General features: G+C 36.0%; 1 protein-coding gene across 14 annotated transcripts in view; it reads right to left on the bottom strand.

Annotated features, from left to right (window-relative positions):
* PAM (peptidylglycine alpha-amidating monooxygenase) overlaps nt 1–27894 on the bottom strand; it is a 280663-nt gene that overhangs the window by 22799 nt on the left and 229970 nt on the right. For 9 of the 14 annotated variants that reach the window (XM_079916802.1, XM_079916803.1, XM_079916801.1 and 6 more), the window contains 3 exons: nt 19066–19386; nt 10975–11104; nt 337–453 (listed from right to left, as the gene is read on the bottom strand). In XM_079916802.1, coding sequence (XP_079772928.1) covers nt 337–453; nt 10975–11104; nt 19066–19386 — 568 coding nt within the window. The remainder of the gene's footprint in view (nt 1–336; nt 454–10974; nt 11105–19065; nt 19387–27894) is intronic. The other 5 variants (XM_079916796.1, XM_079916797.1, XM_079916798.1 and 2 more) reach the window with 1 other exon arrangement.

Below are 27894 nucleotides of genomic sequence, written 5' to 3'. Positions count from 1 at the left end.
TGAGATGGGAAGAGAGAAGGCTTTTTTCTTAATGGTGATTGGTTGGTGAATTTGGTTATGTAACTTTTCTGCTCCAGAATTTTTTTTTTTTTTTTATCCTTCAGATCTAGCTGAGTAGCAAGTCACTTCATTAGCATGTGTATCAATTCTCTCTGAAGCTTGACTACCTACTAGAATCACCTGGGGAGCTTTCAAACTACTATTTTGATACCTGGGCCCGCTCCCAGACTAAATCTCAATCTAATTTTTGGAAGCGTCCCAGGTGATTCTAATATTCAGTCAGGGTTTAGAACCACCTCTTTAGAAAATGAAAGATAGTCAAGTAATTTAACTCACAGATTTTTTCCACTGGACTGGAGTACTGCGGCATTATTTGGATCTATGACAAGAATAGTGTCTTCTTCAATTGGCCCGAGACCTCTTTGCTGGTAAACAAACTTACTGTCAAAAGAGCTAAAAAAAAAAAAAAAAAAAGCATTAGAATGGAAAATAAACCAATCAGAAACATCAGTGAACTTGAGAAATGCAGACCATTCACTTGAGATTTTAAATAGAGAATCAAGAGAAGGGCTCAGATGCGCCTGACTTCACTCTTTGACTCTTTGCCCTTCACACTTCAGATATACCATTAGCCTGAAGAACTAGTGAATGGTCAGTGGAGCAGCAGCATGGGCAGTGCCTGGAGATGCAAGGTTTCAGACGTACCAAATATGAATCGGCACTTTCACAAGATCCCCAGGTGAGTCATATTCACATGAGACTTTGAGAAACACTACCTAGAACTCTTAAAGTAACTAATTTTTTTCAAAGGCTCTTCAAAATGTTTTAATTCAATAGTTATTTTCTTTCAAACTACAAAAGGCATAACAACTTTTTGTGCAATGATAAGGAAAGTGTAAATGATAGCAGGAAGGATAGTGATCAAAACTATGTTTGCTATTTTACTTGCTGTAGGTACAACATGCAAATACATATTTTAGGATGTAGAACAGAATGTTCAAAATATTTCAAAAATATAAACCATAATTGATTCTTGAAACACAAATGTGTTTAGAGACATAAAACTTTCTCCATATAACAATTTTTCTGTAAGTACAAAATGGACATCTATATAATAATTAATGTAAACACTAAAATGAATATGACAATTTCTGCTTTTTTAACTCTGTACCTTCCAGGTTATTATAAAATATTATGAACATGTATGTTTATATATATTTTTCATTTATATTTCTATCTGAATTGTTAGTAGTATCTTTCTTTAAGTTGACAGTTATCACAGACATTGTACTTATTTAAATACCTGTTTTGGAAATTATTTGGGATAAATAACAAAGATAAGCTCTTCTAATGTAAGCTTATGTGAAAGAGGAAAATATACAAAGCGCCAAGAGACTAACTTATATTTTCAAAAGCAAGGAATTGATCAGCACATAGTTAAGCCATATGTGTGTGGGTGTTGGGGGGCATAAAAATATATAATATATATATTTTGCCAGATGAATATTTCTGTAAAATAGAATTTCCCTTATAGAATCAGACAAGTCTGTGAAAAAAACTATTAATATTTTGTAGTTCAACTGTAGAAGCAAAAGAATCTGAATAATATTAAATATTTATGGAGAGACATTTGCAAATTTGGAAGGCGACAGACTGCTCAAATCTGTCATACCTCTATTGATTAGTTGGTTAGTATTACTTATGCAAAGTCCCAGTAGGAGAACAAACATTTCAAAATTACATTCTCTTGCCATTAAAAATATACATCACAATTATTTGAGCTTCTTGACTGTCATAGTCTTTTGGGTATTTTTTTCCTGAAAGATACTAATAAGTCCCTGAAGCAGTTCTTATTAATGATGCATTCAACTGAATAAAAAATATTGATTCAGCTTTCTCAACCTAAAACTTAAGTAATATTGCTTACATACGCTATTACGTGTAGTTAAAACCACACACCAGTACCTAGAAAAAAAATACCTAAGTTAACAAAATGGAAGTAACATCACTAACAGAGCAGATTTTATAAGACAGTCATGAGATCACTATTAAACTGAAATATAAAATTTTATTAGTTCGAACCAATGTAAGAATATACAAGGTATTATTAAATCAGGAGACACTGGTAAAGAGCAAACGTGAAGTAACTCTTTCTCAGTACTATGAAACACCAGAGTTTATCCTATATCTGAAACTGTATTTTCAATGTGACTTTCTGTACTAAAAACATCATACCAATTCCCCTAGAAAACAAAGGTACTGGATTCAACCATCAGTGATCTATATTTTTAACAACTTGTCTATGATACTGGATAACTTAAGTTCAGTATGTCTAGGACTCATAGTATGTTACAGTTTTATATTCATATGTAATAGGATAAAGTCTCTTCATTTATCATTTCTTTTAAGACCTAAGTCATATTTCTCATTATTCAGAAACATTTCATGATTTGTAGTGGCATAATGGTAATTTAAATAATGTGAAAATTATGTTTTCTCTGACTTTAAGGAGTTAAAATTTGTTTTCCCTTTTTTTTTTTTAAAGAAAATTTGAGATAACTGTAGATTTACATGCAGTTGCAAGAAAAAATAATACAGAGAGATTCTGTGTACACTTTACCTAGTTTCCTCCATGGTAGCATTTTGCACAACTACAGTACAATATCATAACCAGGATACTGATATTGATAAAATCCACTGATTATACTTAGATTTCCCTTTCCATTTTGTATTTCCTAAAATTTTCATTTATTCTTGCAGTTTATTTACTTGGGCATGGAATATACTAGTACATTACTTCTCCACCCCACCCCCACCTAGGAGTTAGTAATATGGAAAGTTACCGAGTCCTCATAATTCTTACTAAGTGCTATCCACTTGACATGCAGACAGTGATCTGACCCACCACTGACAGCTAATAACAGTGGCAGTCGAATTGCCTATTGCATATCTTGATAAAACTGGAGCCTATCAGACCTCAGCATACCTAATTCCATATCTCTTATCTGCAAAATGACAAACCATAGAGGAAGCCTGACATATTTACTTGTTCATGATTTCCTCAAGCAATAGGTTGCAGCAACAGCAATTCTTTGGTCTGTCTTGTCATTCACTTAAATATTCACCATCAGTCTTAAATCTCTGGTCCTACTATTTTAGGAAATAACATTCCTACAACTTATGATGGAGAGAAAGTACATCTCCCCACCCCCACGTTCAAGAGCATATGTTGACCTCCTCTAATTTAAATCATGTTTTTTATAGCTTCAGCTTATTTCTCCAGACACTTAAATATTTAAAAATGCAAACTCTAGTTTAAATTACTCTCTGGCAGCCATGTAAGCTCAAAGTCAAGAACCTGCGATATTGAGCTTGGCTTCCAAGAAAACAAGCTATGTCAAGGAAGAAACATAAATAAACCCCGACTCACAGTCCCAATGCTAGTCAGATCGAATGAAATGTAGCTGATGCGTAGGTAAGTGAAAACATCCTTTATCAATGGTACTGTTCTGCACTGCTCATGAATACAGAAAAAAATGTATCAAGTAGTTGATATTTTGCTGTCACAAACCTAAATTGTGTGTGGGCATCTATACTCACAATCTAGAAATGTCAGATTTCTAATGGTGGGAAAAATAGCAAAATTAACTAATTTGAGGATCATACTCTTTTATTTTATTAACCATTTTTTGGTGATGTTATAATAAATTGTGAAATAGCAAATGAAAGCCAAAAGAAAAATAAGTAACAAAGTAAATAAGCTACAGAGTAAATAAATCAGATTTTGATAATAAAAATTTGGATACACAGAAAATATCAGATCTCTCAACTTATCAAGATTTTTTTCTTAGTATCTCATTACAATGTAACAACTAATAATATGGTTTGTTTTTTAGTGTTTTTTTTATTATCACAAATTACTCCCATGTCATTAGCATGTACAGAGGGCATTTTATGTGACGCTTTAGACTAACCACTTTTCCTATGGTATTTGGCTCTATGATTATTAGTCATAGTATTACTACACTTCCCCATATCCATTAAGCATCTCAGTGATTAGGCAAGTTCTTGAATTTACTGATATTAGCATCATTTGAACATACTAATTTACTTCAGTAACATAAATAACAAATAATAACATTCTAGAATTCTTAGAAAGATCATAGCTTTAAGGAATTAACCACAATAGGCCCAACCATTTCACTGAAAATCTTTTGTGATACCATTTACCAGATGTCTATATGTTTAAACTGGCAGCATCAAGGGACATTCAGTCCCTCAGTGGATTGGTTGATGAGCCCTAATCCTTTCACTTGGGATCACTGGAGCCTCATGCAACTAACAGCTGGCCCCTGGCAGTTACACAGGGCAAGTAATAAAAGGAATTGATGTTTTTCTGAAATGGGAAAATCACACACACACACACACACACACACTCACATTAAATCTGCCAAATAAAGTAATTTATAAACTCTTTTCTAATTCAAAGAAAAGTAACGCTCTAATAGTTCACAAACAGATGTCAGATTACAGAGCTGGATACACTGTTGCTATAGCAAACTGCTTATTTAGTGTTCTAAAGCAGCTACCCTGCATTATATGCTGCAGAGAGGTCTTTATTTCAACCACATTTAACTTTTTACAGGATATAATAATACCCTGCACATTTCACATAGTGCCTGGAGCACTGCTGATTTCTGTTTGCTTCTCTGAAAAAGCACTCAGCGGAAAAGACTGAACTGTGGGCTGGAATCCATCAGTTCTTTATTTTAGAAATTTGAATCCCCCATTAATGATTTTGCACATTAGCAGCTAATCAAACAGTTTAGATAAGGATGAAAAGAAATGCTTTGCAATATTCTCACACAAAGGAACTAGAATAGGGAGAAAATAAACTTCTGTGCCATCAATCAAAATTAAGGAAATGCAAAATAAATAATAGCAACTGAAGAGAGAAGTAAAATATAATGTTGTAATTATATAAATTAAGAGGCTGGAGAAAGGACCATAGGTTTTCAAGTGAGAAAATAAGTGGAAATGTACTCTCAACATTAGGAAAGCAAAGACATACCATAATAAGACCAAAGACTTTAAATGGAATATAATTTAATACTATGTTAAAAACACTTACTTCTGAATATATACACATTGAAAAATTCCTATGAGGAAGAAAAAAGGTAGGAAAAGAAACCAGTGTGACTATTTAGTGTCCTGATGGACCTACCACTAGAGACATCTCAAATAGGGATGAAAAGAACAAAGAACTAGGTATCACAGCACTGGGCTCTGTTCCATCAATAAGGCCACTGGGAATGAGTCACTTAACAAAGTGCTTTTTATTATTCAACAGAGTGAGGCACTTTTTAAAGTCTTCATTTTTTTGGACTAGGGAACAGAGTCAGGGAGTTCACATGTCTTGATACAGGTCTCAAAGGTAGGAGGTGGTAACCAAGATTCAAACCCAGGTCTCCTGTCTTCAAAAACATGTGGTTTTCTCTTACTAGGATTGACCTCACTGGACTGGAGAATCTCCCCTCCAGTTATCAAATTTAATTTGTAGATGTAGAAGAGATAGGAAGAATAGTCACATAGCCAAGAAGAATCAGAGAAAGTGGCATAAAACTGGAAGAAAATGGCTTGAGTAAAACTGGAAATGGCAATATGAGAGAAAAGGGTAGACTATGGAAACATTCTTTTTGTAGAACTCCTTACAATTTTCTCTCAGATGTGAAGATACTAAGGTACCACTCAGTCATTTTGAGTTCAATTTTCCAGGCCCAATTAATCTTAAGGTATGAAAGAATTTGCAGATACAGAAGCAGGACCTCAAGCAGATATATCTTAACAGAGACTCCAGAAAACTAGGGAGGCAAATCTTGAACTGATTTTTATGAAAGTTAGAAAGCAGATAGATTTCTGAAACAATAGAACCTCACAAGGGTCCATAAAACATTGATGAAGAGGTGGTCTGTGAACAAATTTTTGGAGGGCAAATGGGAGAAGATTCCCAGAAGACCACATCTCTAAGGACAAAACTTGCTAAACCAATCATTCAACTATTCAATTTTATAAACAACATGTATAAAGATGTGAAAGGCAAGCTCATCAAACAGACCTAATACCAGGCTGGAAAGGACAGCTCATTCTCTGGTTAATTAAGAATAAAATAATATCTGTAAATTGAAGCAATGCTAAACCTAATGAGTGAAATGTAATTGGAATAAAATCCTGAATTCAGTGTTTTTAAAGCACTGCATAAGTATAAATTTCCAGTAAAAACTTCAGCACAATTTCATGAAATACATTTGGAGATTCTAGTAGATTACAAATTCAACACAGAGTAACAAGGCAACACAAGATATGACTGCTGAAGAAAAGTGAATAGAACCCTTTTACACTAATAGATATCTAGAATACACATCAAGGAAAGTAATTGCATTGCTGATCAGCTAACACATGAGGTATTGTGGCCACTTCTCAACCAAACACTTTAAAGGACTGAGAAACCAGAGCACCTTCAGATGAAAGTATCATGTCAGTATGAAGACTGGCTGAGGGCCTGGGGGATATTTAGTCTGGAGAAGATAAGACTTCCTTTAAATATGCAAATAATTGACATGAATAAATGGGAGTAAATTCATTTTGCATTTGGCTGTCATGAAGGTGAAGTTACAGGACACAGATGTGAGTTTAACATAATGAAGAACTTTATGACATCTAGATGAGTCCCATAACTGGAAAGTATGTCTCATATCTAGGTCATTTGTTGGCACTGAGAGTTCAAGCTCCAGATGACTATGGAAGATTTTGTTTACAGATGTCCCAGCAGGAAGCTGGAGATGAGCTCTCTGGTGGACATTTGCTATTCTGGGTGCCCAGGGTCTACTGCCCCATTTTGTGCTAATGAAACATCAGTTTTTCTTTAGTTGACCCAACATTCTGAGCCTCACTCTCAGTCCACTTGCTTTTGATAATGTCAACTCTACTCTCAATTCCAAGGATAGAACAAAAAGTTAGGCTAAGCGAAACAGCAGATTTCAGGGCTTCCCTGGTGGCGCAGTGGTTGAGAGTCTGCCTGCCGATGCAGGGGACACGGGTTCGTGCCCTGGTCCGGGAAGATCCCACATGCCGCAGAATGGCTGGGCCTGTGAGCCATGGCCTCTGAGCCTGCGCGTCCGGAGCCTGTGCTCCGCAGCGGGAGAGGCCATAACAGTGAGAGGCCCGCGTACCACAAAAAAAAAAAGAGTGGATTTCATTCCTCTGCCCACAGTGACTGGTTTAGGATGCAAGAAATATGACCTAAAGTCAGGTAGAACACTGACAGTGTTTTAGAACACTGAAAGTCTCCATTTAAGGATCTCCTGTTGACCTACATCAGGGAAATAGACTACCTCTTCTATAATTCTGAAGCTGCAAGTGGGGAGAAAGATCAATCAGGGTCTAAGAATGGAGCCAACCAGGAGAAAATTGTGTTAAATAGGTGCTGGTGGTGTCGTTTGAGCTACCATACCCTTAAAGTTTTTATTTATACAAACTAATAAATTCCTTTTCCTAAGCTAGTTTGTGTTGGGTTTTCTCCCTTATTGGTTACGGAAAGAATTCCAAGTGATAAAACTTCCAAAATCCCTTCCAACTGCATGTGAAGAAATGACAAGTGGTATAATGGAAACGCCTTTTAGCACCTAAAAATTAGGGATAAAACCCATGATTTACTTAAGAGGGTATGTGATGTGAGGCCGGCACAGTAGAACCTCAGCTATAGCTGAGATAAATAAAAGAAAGGCCAAGAAGCAAGCCTCTGACAATGGTGGTGATTTTGACAGAGACCGAGGAACAGCTGTTACTGAGGCAGGAGCTACCCAGCTCCTGCTGGGAGGCATTTAAAGAGCTCTAGCTGCCATGCTGCCCGAGCACCAGGGCAGACAAGAGGCTCTTTAAAGTTTCATTACACCCTGCTGGTAATAGGCATTTCCTATTTTAACTAGAAGAAGCCATACTGACAGGGAAGAAAATGGAAATCAAATTGAGAAAGGGAGTTGACAGTCATCTTTCAGAAGGGTAAGTGTTTTATCATCATCATTATTATTATTACTACTATTATTATTATTATTTTGTTGCTATGCTTATTTAGCCTGATTAAGTAGAAAAGTAAGAGTTGATCAAGGCTATCAGGTAGAAATGAAGAGTAATACTACTTATAAAGACAGTTTTTGTGATATCAAAAGACCTTTGAGTACTGAGTATTAATTAGGGATTATTATTAACTCCAAGTACTGTCTGATACTTAAAGAATGATCAACTACAAAAAATTAGGGGATATAGACTACTAAGATTTGATTTAGAACAAGCTCTAGCCTTATGGAACTTATAATTTTGTGAACATGAGAAGTATCAGGATGGGAAAGATTCTGAGGAAAATTAATACAGGATTTCTCATCTTTCTATCCAAACAGTGGTAGCAACAAGAATGCAATTTCCACCCCATTTTTAATTTCCATTGTCTCTCACTAACACATAATAAATTATTCTGGAAAGTGCTGTCTTTTTCTTTGTATAATCCTTGGATAGTCAATGAGGAAAAAGAAAAATTATGTACATGTCTATTCTATATAATGCAACTTATACATGTAGGAAGGATGGTCATGTATGACCATTCAACGAGCAGGGCCCACACATCCGAATCTATTTTCCTACAAAATAACTAACAGAGTAATCCACTTCTTATTCTCTTTATGAATATTAAAGCAGACAATGTTAAAAGCAGAGATCCGAGTGCCAGAAGAGAACTTCCTCACAACCATGGATTGCAAAGGCTGCTAGAGGCCAACAGGAAATACAAGAGAGGCAGAAGGAAAGAGAGATAACAAATATTCTTACACCTGAAAGATAAAAAAGAAGAAGAAAGAAGAAACAGATTTAATGAGTTAAATCAGCATGACTGCCCTGAAAAAGTCTTGCATTTTTGGCCCTTTGTCAGTGCCATTTATCAGGGTAAACACACTGGGGCTTTGGTAATGGAACTGGAATCTATTTACACATGATACTGGTTATCTAGATGAAAGCAAGAGGCCAGGAAAAAGCAGGTCTTCAGCTAGGACGGCCATATATGTCCCAGAAAATGTTCTTATGTGGCTCTTGTTTCACAGTCTTGTGTCATCTACCCCAAGCTGGCCTTTACAGATCCCTTTTTATTTTTTTCTATTAAACGATTCCAGCCTCTGCTGTTTACTTGGAATGAATATCACATTAAAATGGAAAATTGGACTTTGTCCGATTTAGCTTTAGCCAGCTGAAACAGTATCAATGGGAGAAAATGATGCTGTAATTTTCTCGTCTGGTAAAATGTGGCTAGAAATCCATGCGGAAAATGTAGCAATATTCATTAAAATGAAGAATATGCTACAATGAATAGTAATAGTTTGCTTTTGAAAGCGCTTGTGAAAATATCATTAGATGTTCAATAATGACTAAGATGATGTAACAGAGATGTATAAATAGGGATGCTGAGTTCGATGGCTTTGAACTCTGAATTGATCTCTTCCTCAGATTCCATTTTTGAGTGTGACAACTGGAAAGGACAATTAAACAGTAACAAAGCTATCAATCTATTTTGAAATGCTAATTGAATTCCATCTTCAACTACACAAAGAAAACTACATACATGCGTATGTGACAGAGCAGGCTTAGCCTAAGTTAAATCAGTATCTCTGAAAATGGAGGAAGAAAACAATTGAACTGTGTATGTGGATCCTCAATTTTCCAAATGAAACCCTACAGTTGTACACTTGAAAGGAGAGATTCATTACACTTAATTCATAAGATATTAAAAAATTTACCTTCATATGTAGATGTGTGGTAAAACACATGAATAAATGGATACTCATTACTCAGGAGAATTAAGATAACCTGCTAAATTTTGGAATAAGCTTTTAAAAATACAATCATGTAAATGTGCTCGTAATCCTCTAAAAGGCAGTAAGTTTAACAAACTGGGTAAGTAGGCTGACTCTGGAGTCAGATGGAAAGGAACTGAAGCCTGACTCTGCCAGGCTAACTGTGAGGTCTGGGGCAGAACACTTACTTCCTCTTGGTTTCTTCACCTGTAAAACGTGAATGATGATGATAATAACAGTGCCTTAATGTTGTGAGGTAATTTCTGTAAACAGAACAGTCACAGGAGCACAGTAAACACTCAATGAATGTTAGACTTTTTTACCAAAACTCCCTATAAGATGACAGTGGAAGATAGAATAAAAGGTTGGAAAGAGAAACCCAGAGGGAAAAGTGGGATATTAGTCTTAGTGTTATTCTTAAGTCTTGTTACTCTTTAAGTTTTCGGTGCTCATGAAAAATGCAAATTTGAGTAATAAAATTAATCTGTATGGAAATGTGAAGGCCAAGGTACTGACTATTTCTATAATATGGTGGCCAAGCTGCTCTAACTACAGTCTCCAGAAGGCACTGTTATCATGCCAGGGAGCAGTCTGATGGAAAGGGAGAGTCCCATGGCCTTACTATGGTTCTGTACCTAGTACATGAAAATAATGAAGTGCTTTATTGTAGTCAACTAGTAACTTTCTTCGTTGATCATTGATCATGATGCACTTTTTCTGAAGTCTTGAAATGCCTCAGCCATGTACTGTCTTAACTGCCTTTAATGTTACTTTCCTTAGGAATGTGAAGGTAGCTTCAAGGGGGAGAGAGCAAAATGCTAAGTAGGCAGAATCACAGACTGTTATCGCCTTCTTTCCATAAACTAGTTTGTGAAACTACCTTAATTGTTTTCAAATGCACAAGACTTTCTCTTTTCTATGTGTCACAGTCATATACTAAAAGAACAAATATGTTTTGCTCACAAAAATCAAGTTCAAAGAAAACCTTGATAGTTCTCTCACCATTATTCTCAGTTTAATGAAAAGCAATGCATGCTATTTTTATCTTCATTTACTCCTTCAAGGAAAAATTATTACTTACTTTCCATCCCAGACATGGTTACCTCTGTGGAAAATCACCAGATTATTCGTAGGGTCCAGAGCTATCCCAGAAACCTGGCCTGGTAACAAGTATACTCCAGGCCAATCCAGTGCCTCTTCTACATGGAAATCTAAAAGATAAATCCATACATTTAGTGTAAAAAAGAAAGCTAGTATAACCTCATGAAGATTCACAATGATTATAAGAAGTTCATGCAGTAATGTCACTAGATGCAAAGAAAAAAAATCAAGCCATGCTCTACATAAAATATACCACATGCACATGCCAAGGAGCCTCCTGAGCTATGAATAAAGTAAGTGACTGTGAACTTGTTTGGGGATATGCTCTTTTCCTGTTGATAAGATGCTTCGTAAAACCAGTTTATCCTTAAGCCATTAAGGGGCAAATTTGAGACAGTCTTCTTAACAAGATTCTTACTTTAAATTAGTATCTTTGAAAAATATGGCAACATGGATGGCATGATTTTAATACAAAGCTTTTAAATGTTGTAAATAAATAGTATTCTTAGGCAATAAGCCCGTTTCTGTGTGTTTGTGTGTGTCTGTCTTTCTCATCTAACTTCTGTGTAAATTGTGGATGTTCAGAATACATTAGACCTTATAATAAACCATCATTGATAATACCTTGTACAAGGAACTATGTAAAATACCAATCTCATTTCACCTAACTTTAGTGTTCCTATAACAATGGGAATGGAGAGATATTCTTTCACTGCTTATATTTCACTGTTTCCTAACACAAGAAAGGAAAACATAACAGGAACTCTATGACTGAGTGATTTACAATCACTCTCACTTCTGATCAGAATACACTTATACTTAGAGAATACCTAGGTTCAATTGTTAACCCCTTTTATAAAAATGCTCATGAATAAAGAGGTACCATGTACAGAGTAGCTATATCAACTGAGGATATAAAGTTATGAAGATGCTGTGAAATCCTTTGTATCAGTGTCAATATTTCTTTCCCTCTGAAACGCTTCAACAGAGATGCTGAGAAGTAAAAAAGCAGCAGTTTGAGTCTCCTTTCTCCTTCAAATACTCTGGAGGATGTGGCAACATGCAGTGAAATCCTCAAAGATAAACATTAAAGACTGGAGGAAGAAAGGGAAACACAGGGCTTGTACAGTCAGCTTCTGAAAGCCTGAGAGGATGCTGGTGTGAGAGTAAACACTTTAAGATAATTCTCTCAACTATACAACAGGAAACAGTAACTTTTCACTCAAAATATTCTTACCTTTGCTCATTTAATTTTTAAAACAAAAATTAATAACACAGCACAATCTATAGGATGCCTGGAACAGTTGTGTCTACAACCTTTGCTGAGGCATATTCAACAAATATTCCCTAAGTGTATTGTCTATGTAAGGTGTTATGTTAGATTCTGGGGACACAAAGAAATAAAGCATGGTTTTGGTTCTAGAGGGACTCATAGGATAAAATGAAAAAAAAAAAAAAAACCCCAAAAAATAACCAAAAAACAAACAAAAAACAGAAAGCAAATATTTATGACACAGTACAGTGCAGGAACACAGGAAAGGGCCCATAATCCTTCCTGAGGCTTGGCTGGGAGAGGGTAGGTGTTCTCACTTAAAGTTTATTGAATATAGAAGTAGGCAGAGAATATTTCAGTCAGAAAGATGGAAAGTGAGGATGATTATAATTGCAGAATGTGTTTCAAGATCTTTACGTAATTTGTATGTCTTTAAGGATATCTGTGTATGTCAGGAGCGGGTATGAGAGTGACAGGCAGGATTAACAGACCCCAAGATCTAGTTTAGAAGGAAAATATACATTTGTAGAGCACACGAAGGTATGGATTTAACAATGAATTAATGAATGTAGTTTTGAGCTGTGGTGTCTTGATCTATACTGTGATTAATTTTGAGGTATGCTGCAAGTACTTTATTAATAGCAGTAAAGCACAAAGCTTGGGAATAATTTACTTCTGAAATATATTAGAGCACGCAAGAATGTCATTCTCACTCATGTGTGTTTTGCTATGTCTTCCTGAGTTGGGGAGAAGGGGGCAGAGTAATAACTGGCGTGCCTAAATTTGCACAGCAGTGGATGTAAATGGGGCTGCTAGGATGAATAGCATTCATCATCTATCACGCTTATTATCTATCATAATAGGAGAAAAGGATGCAAATTGTGACTATAGGCGACTGGGAACCACTGAAGGTTTTCAATCATGGGGTGACATGAAAAAAACTGTGTTTCTGAAAGTGAACTCAGGAAGCAGGGTATAAGTATTATAATTAGAGACGTATGGATGGATTCCCCAAAGAAAATGTTTCAAATTATTTTTAAGTTGCTTGAATCTCAGGTTGTACTTCATTCATTCTCATCTCAGTTACAGCTTGTCTTTTCGGTGGTCATTCTGTACTCATTCAGCAGCTCCTGAAGATTCTGGATGGGCTCCAAGGGAGACTTGAACCTCATAACAATACAGATATTTAGTCGCTTTCATCAGCTTCTCAGGGCCCAGCACCACTACAACTAGATGGAATTTTGTGAGGGCAAGGATCATGTCTTATTCACTGTTTTGTCACTAAGTCTTGCACGGGGCCTGGCCCATTGTAATGGCCAAAAAAATGCACTAAATTGAACTCTATGCTCCAGTCTCTACTTGCTTATGTTGTCAACTAGCATTTAAACACCCTTATAATCTTTTAGTTCACTTGTACTACCTCTTTTTACCCCTAGTATTGTGCTGAAGCTACCGTGAAGAGACTAAAAAAAAAGCTAATTGGCTAATTATTTTCATTAAAGACAATAAACAAATGTCAGGTTTCCTGGAACTTTTCTATTCAGTGGTCCACCAACAGGTACTGGAAGCGAGGTGCTCATGAAGATTCAGAAATATTAATTCTGATAGAAATATGCAATGCAGAGATATTAATTCTGATAGAAATATGCAATGTCCCAAATATCAGTAAATACACTATTCTGGCTTCAAATGGGGATTTCATCAAATATTGGAAATACTGTATAAAGAACCTTAATCTGGCTATGAATAACCCTAATTATCACTGATCTTAGATTGGTAAGCACTCAAAAAGCACTGCCTAATGGGTTGTTTACCTATTTTGTCACTTATAAGAATCCCTTTTGGTTGGGAATTTTCAAGAAGAAAAAGCAGTGTAAATATCTAGAACATATTTATATACTTTTGGTAAATTTTCAAAACAGCAAAGGTGATATGTGAGGAAATATATAAGAGGGTTAACACTGTAAGAAACTTTGCTCTTTTTGTCAATGCAAAGAACTATTTTGTGCACAGCAAGAACGTTCAGAGAAATTATATTAAATTATTTTGAATTTCATTTAAAAATATCATTGTACATTTATTAAGATTACCCAGCCAAGACCTCAAAACTTTCAGGACCTCAAAACCTAGGTCTCTGTGTTAATTACAAATTCTAAAATAGTTAAAGGAAAACTGAGTTCACATCCTCTTTTGTGAACACTACCTCAGTTAATTGATGTTTTTGCTTCCAGTGTCATCTTTTTCATTATTAGGCAGTTAAAGGCTGTTCTCTTTAAGATTAAATGATCAAGAACAAAGCAGTCATTGAGGACAAGTGCTGTATGGATATGGAATAAATACTGATGTTTTCCCAATCCCTGCCCAACTTTATAAGAGAATCACAGAATGCTAGAACAGGACTGGCTCATCCCAGGTCATTTTCTCTATTCATAAAAAAGGAAATACAGGCTTGGGCAAGATTTCAGTCATCAATAGCAAGGGTGATTATTTCCTAATCCTCAATTACAAATATTTCAAATCCTTATTAAAAATTGTATGACAAAATATATTTGGGTTCTAACTTAAACTTAACATTTTCAATCATGGAAAAGTTAAAAATTTGAGTTCAGATTCCTCTTAGTTTTTATCTAAGAAGTAATTCAGTGTATGACTAATGTTGTAGACTTACAGTTTTAATTTGAAAATTAAATACAAATTTCTTACATGTGACCTTGGGCAAGCCAACTCCAAGTGTCAGCTGCTCTAAATTCACATGTCAAACGACAGGATTATTTCAGAAGAATCTTTGTATTCATTATAAATAAAGGTAATTGTGCAGCCTCATATTCCACCGTATATTTAGAAAAAAAGTTACTACTCTCAAAAAAAAATTAAACATTACTATTAAAATTGTATCAATAAATCACTAAGAGGATTAATGAATTACACCTTTCCAGGAAAGATTAATGTTAGTAATCAATGCTGCTTTCATATGAAATTATTAATAAGCATTTAAAAGGGCATTTTCATTTATCTGTGTACATAAGGACTAACAGACAAAGTTGAGAAAAAACATAATTTCAAACCTAGGACTATGACTTAACTTCACCATAACAAGGCTCTTCATATTTAATCTTAAGGAAAAGACCCTAGTGAAATCAGTAGAAGATTTCAACAACAAGAACAAAATAAAGTGGTTGCTCTTTCTACACTTGCAAATTCTCGTTTAGTGAGGAAAAGATGCCTTATTTTGGTCAGGGATTGTTATTCATCAGAAGTGCCAACAATAACTATAATTAACTGAAACTATAGGAGAAATATTTATACTCAAGTGAGAAAGAAAACAGGAATAATTATAAGGTCTTATTTAGTGGGAGTGAAGTGAGGAAGAGAATTAAGACATAACTAGGGGATCAGAAGTATTAGCAGAGTTCCTTTTCTTTTAAAAATTTAACTGCAAATGAATCCTCACCTTAGTCAAATTGTTTGGATATTGATTGAGAAAGTATGACCAAAGGCAATCTACACCTAGAGTTATTACAGTTGTAGATAAGACGATGGGATGATTGGAAAAAACCAGCATATCTATCTTACCTATCTATCTATTATTTTATTTTATTGTGAGAGGCAGAGTAATAAAGTGATTAAAAACCAAGACTTGGAGCAAACCTGCCTGGCTTTGAATGTTGGTTTATTGAGCTGTGGCACTTTGGATCCATGGCATGACCTTTCTATGCCTCAGTTTCTTCCTCTATAAATGGGTTTATAAATAGGGTTGTTATGAGAATTAAATGAGTTAATGCATCTAAAACACTTAGCCTGGCTCATAGTAAGGGCTATGTGTGGGTTTGTTTTCACTATTCTCCTCTCCTCCAGAGATGAAAATTCAGCCTACTGAATGCTTTATTTTACCCTGGGAATTCTATAAGACTTGAACCTAGGGGTCAGCATATGACCGAAATATGTTAAAAGTAATGGATTCTGAGTCAAGAAAAAGTTGTCCATAGAAATTAAGTAAAATGTAAATGTACCATAACAATATTTAAAGATTCTGTGCATTCTCTTATCTGATGGGAAGCATCACACAAATGCAGATGTATTTTCTGATGTCCAAGGGTGTGTAACAAATGTTGAATCAGGCTTCCATATGCTAGCAAATAGTAGTCCAATCAGATCTGACAGCAAGAGAATAGCTGTCTGCAGTTTTAAATTTATTTTTCAATGAATCTAGTTTCCAGAAGGCAACTAGAATAAAGGCTATGATTTCCTTTCTACTCTATTAATGCTGTCTCAATATAGATGTCAAACTAATGGTAGAAACCAAACTGTTAAGTGTAAAAAGGAGTGCACTTGCCTCTCAATTTACCAGGTTGCATATTTTCACACTGTACATCATATATTACAGGAAAACATCAAGGCAGATCAATGTAAGTGATCAGCGATTTGAAGAGCCACGAACTCCCATTATGGTAGAACACTGCCAAGTCATTTTCTCAATTTATCAACTCAGAGTGCCAAATTTTGCAGCTTTCCTACACATTGCAAGAAAATTCTCTCATGGATGCTACTTAAGCTAAAATAATTAATATTTAATAAATAATTAAAATAATAAAACACCAACTACTTTGGTGTTTAAATTTTTGAAATCTTAGTCCAACTTGACATTAATGGTAGCAATTATAATCATAATTATTAACATATAGCACTTATTAAGTGCTTTTCTTTAATTAAAGTTAGATATTAGATAGTGTTATGGTAAACAGTGAAAGAAAATTGAAAAGACTTTTAGAAATAGCTTACCTAAATATGAGTTTTGTTATTTTGCATTTAATTTTTAAAAAATTTTGAATCAGAGCAGTGAAGTAACACTAAAATAAGTCATTTCAGAAAGGAAATATATGCACATCTTCTTCCTGTAACTAGAATTTGTGCTCTGTTTCTGTAACTCATTGTTTTATTTATTTCAGTGACATTCACCCACATACTTAAAATGAAAGGAAACTTTCTGAACCAGATCCTGGAGGAACATTTTTTTCCTGGTCACTGCCATTCTGACTACCTTGGAAGGTATAAGGAGATTTGGCCAGTAAGTGTATTTTGAGTATTTTAAGCATTTCTTTCTTAGAAAAACTAAGTAGGTTTTAGGAATACAATTCCTTAAGTCAAACTGTGATTTTTACATTGACATTTATGATGCCTATAAATGACCATGATATTATTTCACATCAAAGAGTAATAAAGGCAAGTCATAGATAATTAGAAACTAAATTTTTGGTGGTGAGCACACTGTAGGGTCTACAGAAATAAAAATATACTGTTGTACACATGAAACACATATAATGTGATAAACCAATGTTACTTCAATAAAAAATAAATACTTCAATAAAAAAAGACAAGTCATAGAATAAAGCAGGATGCAACTCTAACACTTCATGCTTGAATAGAATTGTATTCTCACCAAAGAGGCCCCTTTCCCTTTTATATTTATATGTTGTTCGGGTTACAATTTACTGTCCTTAATATAGACGTTCAGACAGACACTCCAGTCTTTCTATGAAACAGATAGGGGCATGATAAACTGCAGATTTCTAGACATCATACTCAGAGATGTCAATTCAGTTGGTCTTCAGTAGGATTCAGGAGTCTAGATTTTTCATAATCACCCTAGGTGATTCTGATGCAAGAGGGTCCAGGGGCCACCTCTTGAGAAACACAGTTTTATTAGGTAAATTTAGAAGGAGTTAGAGCAGGGCTGACCCTGTTTAAATATGAAGAGGTAAAAATCTGGGCTCCATTTAACATCTCATAGAGACTATTAGGCCAGTCCTAATGGTCAATGATTGAAACTCCTGTGTTAGCAAAAGGCACTGCATCCTAATTTTTTTCAATTATAAATAAAAATCAGTTGGGTGTTGAATAATTTATGGCTTCCTGCAAAGCTCTATTTGAAAACATCAAGCTGGCAGCCTGTGCCATTCCAGCCCACGCATGGACAGCTGCCATGCATGCATATCCGTTACTTTTTTGGGGATTATCTCCACATGCTGTATTATCTGGCTTTCCACATTAGCAAGTAACATGAAACACAATCAATATCACAGAAGCCACAACACAATTAAAGACAAAGATGAGGCATCCATAGCTTGCTGGTACAGAAACCTGAAGGGAATAAGGTATTGTCCTCTAATTACAGAAGCCAATCCTGGTTAGAAGTAAAGATAAATCTGATAGTTACTGACTTGCTGGAGGTCCCTTCAGATATAACTACTCAACTTTCCAATTAAGATAGTAATTGATAATGGAACTCAAGAAATCAAAGTCATAAAAATGGTTACATTTTACAAGTCAATTGGATGAGAACGCTGGAAGTGTAAGATTCCTCTGAGAGGAATTTAATTACCTTAAAGGAAGGTAGTGTATAACCATTTCATACACCGGGACTTTACATATCAGGTTTGAATTTTCAGTTTATTCCCATTGAACTAAATGGAGAATGTTGATTTTGTAAGAATCTGTTACCCTGAATTTCATATGCCACCCTCCCCAATATGATCCAAAGATTTTGGGTCTTAGTAATTCTGGCTCATCAACTGAACAGAGATTGAATTTATGTATTGATAATACTGGACCAAAACAAAAAGAAAAACTCCTCAAACAAAGGTGACATCTGACAACCCAAATCTGAGTCATGTTTTTTCTAATGATAAATCCTTTTCATTGATGAGCTTTCTCACCCATTAATTTTTATTCCCTTCAGATTTTGCTTATGTGGATTGTAGCGTTTCACATTTTATTCTTTAAAAGAAGCCCTAAACGCACCTCCTGTGTGTTCTGGTTCCCAGGTGCCTTCACCGGGTAGCGGCTGCTGTAATGACAAAACTCTGCTCTCTGCTGGCCTCAAAGTAGATGCTAGTCTGTGGAATTTGTGAATTCTGTCTCTGACAAGAAGAGCATTGTCCCTCTCATGTTCTGCACTCTCTCTGGCATCAGACTGACCAAGATCCTTCTTTTGGACTACGTTTGCAATCTCAGCTACCAGGTCTGACTCTGATTCTGCCTTTTCTGTAGGATTATATTTATGCACATGAACAACATCTTCCCTTTCTCCTAGCAGCTTGGAAAGTAGTGAATAGAAATCACCTGTGAAAAAAAGAGAAGCGATAAGGGGTGGAGAGTTGATAAGATTGCAAAATTTACAAAATTTTTTACAAAATTCCTCATAATAAGTGAGAGGGAAGGTTGCTCTCAGATGTTCAAGCATGGGGAGAAAAAGATGATTTTCCAGAACAATGAGAAAATAATATGCTTCACATTTCATCTTACAAACCACCCATTTCCTTCTGTTATCTCAGGAGCCAACGACACTAAATAATCTCTATTAGCATAATAGTAGAAACAAAATAATGTGTATGTGACTGCAGGGCATGTTTTAATAAATGGTTTTCACAAGGTTAGTTTGGATTGATTTGGAAGTCAGAGTTCATCAGCTTTCTAAAACATTATCAACACTACAACAGAAAACAGCTATCTTCACAGGCAAACCCTTTGAAGTTGTCTTCTAAAAGCCTATTAAAGTGTAATCCACAAAAAATTAAATGTTGGGCTTCCCTGGTGGCGCAGTGGTTGAGAGTCCGCCTGCCGATGCAGGGGATGCAGGTTTGTGCCCCGGTCCGGGAAGATCCCACATGCCGCAGAGCGGCTGGGCCCGTGAGCTGTGGCCGCTGAGCCTGCGCGTCCGGAGCCTGTGCTCCGCAACGGGAGAGGCCACAACAGTGAAAGGCCCGCGTACAGAAAAAAAAAAAAAAAAAAAAAATTAAATGTATATTTTTGAGCATGTGCTATAAAACACAAAAAAATCTAACATCCACTTGGCAACTGGAAAACCAGTTTTATTATTTTGTTAACTGTGTTAATGTAAGTAGCTCCAGTTGTTTATTTTAAATAAGAAACGAATAAATTTCAGAAAAATAATTTTGTGAGAAAAGAATATTTTTAAAACAGTTTCAAGCAAAAGAGATTTTAACAAACTAGTATCATTGGAATGATACATCACTGAAATGTATTTCATGTCTTCCTGTACTAAGAAGTAAACTTGGATATGATAATATAATTCCATGAAAACAAACTATTTATAAAATATTACAACAGATACAAAATATGACTATGGAAGGCTCATGAAGCATTTTAATCCTCATCAGTTACATCTATGGTTTCAAATCCATTCACATCAACTGTGTGAATGGGAAACATGTATATTCTCTATGGAATCATAAATCTGCTATTCTAACCCAAACCCAAAGGAAACCCACAGTTCTTCCTTTTCTCACTCTATACTAAGTGCTGCTAATGAAACTTATGATTGTGGAGTCCTTTTGCTTAAGTTTTAATTACATTTATAGCATGATCAGAAAACATTTATAAAATCTTTTTTATGACCATTAGGAAATAAAAATAATAACTGGTTTAGCCAGGATACATTCCACTAAAGAATATGTTATTAAAATATTGGTGCAAGGCGATATGAAGTCTTTCCAAAATGATGCTGAGATCCTGTCATGTTTATAAATAATCTTGGTTTAATGATTCAAAGTAGGTTTTCAATTCTTGCCCATGAAAGCAGCTTATCCTAGGTGAGATCTTCAATCAGAAAATAATTACCAAGTATTAGGGCCAATATCAGTAAAATGAACAAAGCAAATTACAATGCAACCAATTCTGGTAGGCCACAGTGGCATTCTGCCTTACAGAAAAGAAATTAACCCATTACTGTGTAATTGTCCTGCCCCACACACTAAATATAAATAGCTTAATACGCTGTTGTGCAATGAAACATTTTATATAGAAGATGAAAACAAGATGACTTCAGGAACAGAAAAAGAACACAATTTTAAAACTTGAATCCATGACATTAGGCTAATGTTGATGGAGGAACACAGGCTTAGAACTATGCATAGTTATTGAGGTTTGTCAGTAAAAATCTAAAAGCTGTGATAAAATACCAAATACAGAGTACTCGGTTCCTTTGAAATGATCATTTACAATGATCACTGGATTAGGAAAACAAAAATTTAGCAACGTAAGAGGCTTGGCTTCACACAAATGCATTGGCCTTGTGAGAACACAGCTTCAGAGCAGCATCTCACTTCTAGAGGTTACATGCAGGAGCCCACTAGATGGCTATCTCTTACATTCTTATACACAAACCAAAAAGGTTTCTTTTTTTTTCTCTTCTGGTGTATGGAATATATGAAATCCCAAAATGTTAACCGTCTTTCTTAGTCATATTAAGATCGTGATTGAGGAAATCTACCTAACCTTGAGTACAATGGATGAAATAGAATATAAACAGAGGAAGTTGGGTGGTCTCTACCCCAGTTTCATTTCTCAATATTCTCTTTTTCTTTTCAGTTTATATTATAGCCATATTGGACTTTTACTTCCTTGAATGTCAACTCTAAGAAGATGTTGTTTCTTCTTCCTGGGACATTCTTTCCCTAGTAATCAACTAGTTCCTCAACCTTCAGATGCTACTTAGGCATCACTTACATCCAAGAAGCCTGCCTTGACAATTGCTGCTAGGTGCACCTACAGCACTCTGCTCTTTCCTTGTATTGTTATTACCCGATGTCTGGTCTGCATTTCACACTAGTGTTCGGATCCAACCCCTGACACTTAATAGCTATTTTCTGTGCCTTTAAGCAAGTTACTTAGCCTTTTAAAATAGATAATGGCAACTACCCTTAAAAATTGTTTTGTGGATTTAAAGAAGATAGTTAATGTAAAATGCCCAGTCCAGTGTATTTCATAAAGTAGATATCACTAAATTATAGCTATTATAATTACTAATGACAAAGATATAAACTCTAGTTGCAACATGCATCTGATTCAACCTATTGTTTACCTAAAATTTTTCAAAATCAGTCTCTGTTTCGTATTGGTATTTTCATAATGGAAAAAAGCCACCTTTAAGTTTACAGCCTTCTATTTTCTCAACAAGTCATTACGGCTGCCTTTGTGATTTGCTTCCTGATTTTGCCAAAGAAGGTTGTACCTGCACTTCTGCACTTTCTCTCTCTTTTTTTTTTATCAGTCTATTTTTGGAGAAAGAACTACCCCTACCCCAGTGTTCTGGATGCCAGCCCTCCCTGAGCCTTCTAAGGCCTTTCCCATCTCCTTTTTCTTTCCTTTTCTAATACAATTACTCTGCCAAAGATTTGACTCAGGCTATAAACACACTCACTTTGGGCTTATCTTGAGTGGTCATGGAGGTGAGAAGAGACCCTCCTCTGACACAGTATGTCTTTCAAGCTTTTTCATTTTCCCTCTTTCTTTAACAAGTTCCAACACCATCTACAAGAGCTTTCTATGATAATGGAAATAGTCTATACCTGTGCTGCCAATATGATAGCTCCTAGACACATGGGACTATTGAGTATTTGTAATGTGGCCAGTAAGACTAAGAAACTTAACTTTTAAGTTTACTTACTTTTAATTCATTTATATTCAAAGTTAAACAGCCACATGCGGTTAGTATCTACCATACTGGACAGTGTGGGGTTATGTGCTGCTTCATCCTTCCTCATATCCTCTTTCTTCCTAAATCGAAGGCATTTGCTTCCACTCCCTACTTCACTCCTGTATGGCTTCTGCATGAGTTGCTGAAGAGCTTCTAGTTGCCAAAGCCAATAGACTCTTCATCCTGACCTACTGGTGGCATGTAGCACTTTCATAGTTCCTTCAGAACCTCTCTCCTTACAATATTGTTCTTTCCAGATCTTCACCTGTCATCTTGGCTTCCTCTTATTCTGCCCAACATATGGAATGTTCCTGTTTTCTGAGGTCTATCCCTGGCATACTTTTATTGTCCCTGGCTAAGACTTCTTCCTACTAAGTGATCTCAGCCACTCACAAAGCTTAAGCTGCTACATTCAGACAAGTGACTCCAAAATCTGGAGATTTCCTAGAACCTAGTGGTACATAAAACTGCCATCTGGAAATTTCCACTTGGATTGAATGTCTATTTCAATGGGATTTTGAACTCAACATGTCTAAACCTGGGTGCTTAATCTTCTCCCCATACTTTATTATTTTTTTTATAGTATCTCTCTCAGCGATGAAACCATGTTTTGGGACCAATCAATCCAGAAAACTAGATTCATTTTTCTCTCACCAGTGAATCACAAAGTCATTTGATTCATAGATGCCGATTTGTCAACATCACCTTTTCCCTCCCTCCCACCAGTACTCATCTGAGATTCTTATCACCCCATAATTGTCGTGCTGGAGGACTACCCCTTCGTCTTCAGAACAGACCCTCACCCCTGCCTTCGATGGAAAAGTCTGTCTGGAACGGTATTAAAGCTGCTCGACCTTTGTGCAACTGACTTGTGATTGAGGGTAACCTGCGTCCCCTAGATACTTCCCAGTTATGACCCCTTTTCCTCAGCTCAGTTAACCTATGTGTTTCGGGGTAGTATTCTCTAATTCTATTCTGGGTCCTGCTGCTAAGCAGACCATATAATTTAATTACCAAACTGGGACACATTTGAGAAAGGAAAGGGGTGTTGTTAATATTTATACTAGGCATAAACTGGTACAATCCTGGAAAAACTGGGAGGTATAATTACCCTACTTATTCTCGACAGAGATAACATATAAAGAAGTACTTTATAAACTACAAATGACAATAATAGTAATAGCAGCTAGTACTTTTTGAGAGCTCAGCATGACCAAGTCACTTTACTGAGTGCTTTATACGACAGAACACAGTTAACTTCCGTGGAATACTTACTGTTCTCATTTTAGATGAGGAATCTAATGGCACAGTACTAAGGTGCACAGCTGGCAGCATGTTGCACTTGGATTTGAAGGAGACAGCCTGACAGAGGGATCCACCTTCTAAGTATCACTATACTGGATCCAGGTTACCTTATCTTCTCTGTACTGGCTGTATCTCTTTCCTGTGAATTCACCTCAGACCTGTCAATCTTAGTATATTAATTTTTTTTTTCTTTTTAAAGTAACAGTCTACTGAGCTCAGGTGCCAGGTTTATGATTTAACTGAACAAGTTTCTTTTTTTTTGTCCTATCCTGGCTTGTCTTCTTTTTATTATAAGACTCTAATAAATTAGTCAATACATACATATACAATGTATATGCAAAAAACTGGCCTAAAGAATAATGACCGGTTTCTTTTTGGCTTGAAAAAGTAGAAAAGTTTTCTATTTTCTATTCTCTTTAATAGTTTTCACTTACCACTGGCAATATGCCTTACATGTATGATAAAATTCTCTAAGATGATCCAAAAAAACTTTTTTCGTACATGAAAATTATCTGAGAAGGGACAAATGGCAAGGTATAAATGTGATTTTATATAAAAATAACCCCCTCTCATTTCTTATATATTGTCATATTTCCAGTGATTAGTACTGTTCCTATTATAGCAGATACTCAATAAATAATTCTGGAATGAATACTGTGTTATAAATGGCTTCTGCATTAGTAAAGATAAAAATTTTTCCTTGATGATTTTAGGCTGCAGTGAGTTCTATTTCTTTCTTTTCCTCACTTCAAACTTTGATTCTTATCTTAAGAAATGCAGAAACGCTCTAGGTCTTTAAGTTATTTGGCCGAGTGGGTTTGGTATTTGGGAAACACTAGTGAAGTAGCAGCTAATGTGTCAGGAAAAGGAACACAGCATAACACAAGAGAGTCTAAAACACTACCAACTAAACTCCAAGTTTGTTAGCTGTGTGCTTGTTAGCTATTTCATGGCTCAATGTACATTTTTCTATTTAGTTGGGATCACTCAGTATTCCCTCCCACCAGCATGGAAGTTTCTCTGGTTTACTTTCAGGAATATGGTAAGATCAAACTAAACAAGATGGAAACATACCTTGAAAAAGTGCCCCATGCTTTTTTCTTTGAATAAAATGCTTTAAGATTATTGGATTAAAAAATAAGTACCCCTACTTTTAGACAGCATAAAATCTTAATTGTGGCAGGCATTTTTATTTTTAAAGTGATCAAGAGCCTCTTGGTAATCTTTCAGAATATAAACCGCCATTTCCTACACAAATCACTAGTACTTCATTACCTAAAACAAACAGCTTTTGTTACTGCTTATTGCTCTGTGATTTCTATGGTACATGGAGAGTAAATAGGATATTCATTGGCAGTTTAACCACTGACAAAATACGCCAAGTAACCAAGCTAATGAGATCACAATCATGCAACAACAACTGATTAATAAGGGGGATACGACGAATGAAAAGATAAAAGCATTTCTTTTTAGATTTTCGTATTTTAGTTTATGAGTCAGTCATAGCTGACACTTTGCCTTCTGGTTAAAGTTGATTTGGCTTACTGACTGTTTACTTATTACCAACCCACAACATTTATCCTACTAGCCTTAGGGAAATAAAACACATGATCATGATGACCGGCTTAAGGATCATACTTTATTACTTTTTCCTCCTATAGGACTCATCTGATGGTGAAACAATCAGAAATGGGCCTTTTAACTCTTTTCTTTTTTTAAGAAAATGAGACAAATGTGAAAAAGGAGAAGTTAGGAGATGATGACTTTTGCAACTGCCATACATACTGATCTATATCAGAAAGGCCAACCATGCGATAAATGATCATTCATATCTGCCTATTCTGTTATTAGGAAACCAATTCAGAAGAGCATCCCCTCAGCTTCCCAGAGCCTTGGGGGATATTTAGAGTTGTGTTTGATAGATGAGTTCAATAAATAAAGACTTGTGAGCTGCTCATAAATCATAACTGAATGGAAATACAAACAAGACTTGTATTTTCTTTAAAACAGCAAAGTGGTATTGAGAATGCTTGGAATAAGCTAAGAAGATGCTACTAAAATCATTTGGAATTTATTAGGGGATGAAGGGAGTGTCCTATTTTGAACAACAAAGGAATATAAATTTTAACTACTAAGCCCAGCCTGTGTTTTGCTCTTCTCATAAATGGTTTATCAACTGTTACTTTAATAAGCTTTTACAGTAGACTACTGTTGTGTTAAGTTGCAACCTTGTTCCCTTGATTCTGCTTACTTGATGAAACATGCCAATGGTAATTCATTTTTGTTAGCATAAAACCATTGTGAAATTATTCTGTTTCACAGAAGGTATCTGAAGACCTTTAACTATCTGGGGCCATGGAGTGTTTGTTTTCCCTCTACAAATTGTATTTTTGTCATATTCCTCCTGCTTTGGGAGTATAGTAGCTCATGCTGACCTTTGAGTATAAAGATTGATTATATGAGGGCATGAAGACTACAGTGAGAAGAGTTTGGAGCAAACTGAATAAAACATGCTAAAGGTCCTATCTGCAGCAAAAGAAATGCTGTCCAGAAAATAATGTACAATAACAAGGACATACTGGTATTGCAGATTTGACTTTCAATTCTGCCTTGAGGTTTTTTTTGTTTGTTTAAAAAAATTAATCAATTAATTAATTTATTTTTGTCTGCGTTAGGTCCTCGTTGCTGCGCGCGGGCCCTTTCCAGCTGCGGCAAGTGGGGGCTACCATTCGCCGTGGTGCGCGGGCCTCTCACTGCGGTGGCCTCTCCCGTTGTGGAGCACCGGATCCAGGCGCGTGGGCTTCAGCAGTTGCGGCTTGCAGGCTCTAGAGCGCAGGCTCAGTAGTTGTGGCGCACGGGCTTAGCTGCTCCGCGGCATGTGGGATCCTCCAGGACCAGGGCTCAAACCCATGTCCCCTGCTCTGGCAGGCAGATTCCCAACCACTGGCCACCAGGGAAGTCCCTGCCTTAAGTTTTTTTTTTTTTTGCCGTACGCGGGCCTCTCACCGTTGTGGCCTCTCCCATTGCGGAGCACAGGCGCCGGACGCGCAGGCTCAGCGTCCATGGCTCACGGGCCCACCGGCTCCGCGGCATGTGGGATCCTCCCGGACCGGGACACGAACCCGCATCCCCTGTATCGGCAGGCGGACTCTCAACCACTGCGCCACCAGGGAAGGGAAGCCCCTTGAGTTTTTTTAAGACATAAAATCTTCCCAATACAACTGACGTAAGTTTCAACGGTAGATCTATACTCTGAATTTTAAAGGAGAGAAACACCCAAATTCAGAACTCCTAAATGTAGTTGTATAGATTCGTGCTTGAAGCTGGCATGCCTTTTAGTTTCAGCCCACATTCCTTGCCTAAACAATGTTGATAGAATGTTCAGGTTGTACCTTTAGTATAGTGAACATATATAAAAAATCATAATGCATAAGAAATAAAGAGAAAAAAAACATGCCTTAGTTTCCTAAAAGTGCCAACCAGAACATATAAGTAAAGGATACATTTGCGTGTGAAAAATCTCCACATCTTTCTATTCTGTATAGTCTCCTAGGATTCATTTCCTCCACCCAGAATCACTGTCTAGTTGGGTTTTATTGTTTAGCTTATTGTACTTATTACATACACAGGGAGTTCTTTACTTACAACGTTTTCAAAGCTTGGTGACATTTCCATTTGTTTTGAATAGCCATTAGTGTTTTTCTACATAGAAGCAGGCATAATCAACTCATTCATCTAAGCTCACCTGTAGACAAATAGGCTATTTTCAAAGCACTATGGGCAGGAATATACACATATTATGCAGTCATTAAAAATCCTGCATGCCA

This window comes from Stenella coeruleoalba (genome assembly GCF_951394435.1).
Source record: "Stenella coeruleoalba genome assembly, chromosome: 3".
In the NCBI taxonomy this organism is placed as follows: Eukaryota; Metazoa; Chordata; class Mammalia; order Artiodactyla; family Delphinidae; genus Stenella; species Stenella coeruleoalba.
The sequence above is the reverse complement of the archived record's forward strand: the minus strand, read 5'-3'. Positions and strand labels throughout refer to the sequence as shown.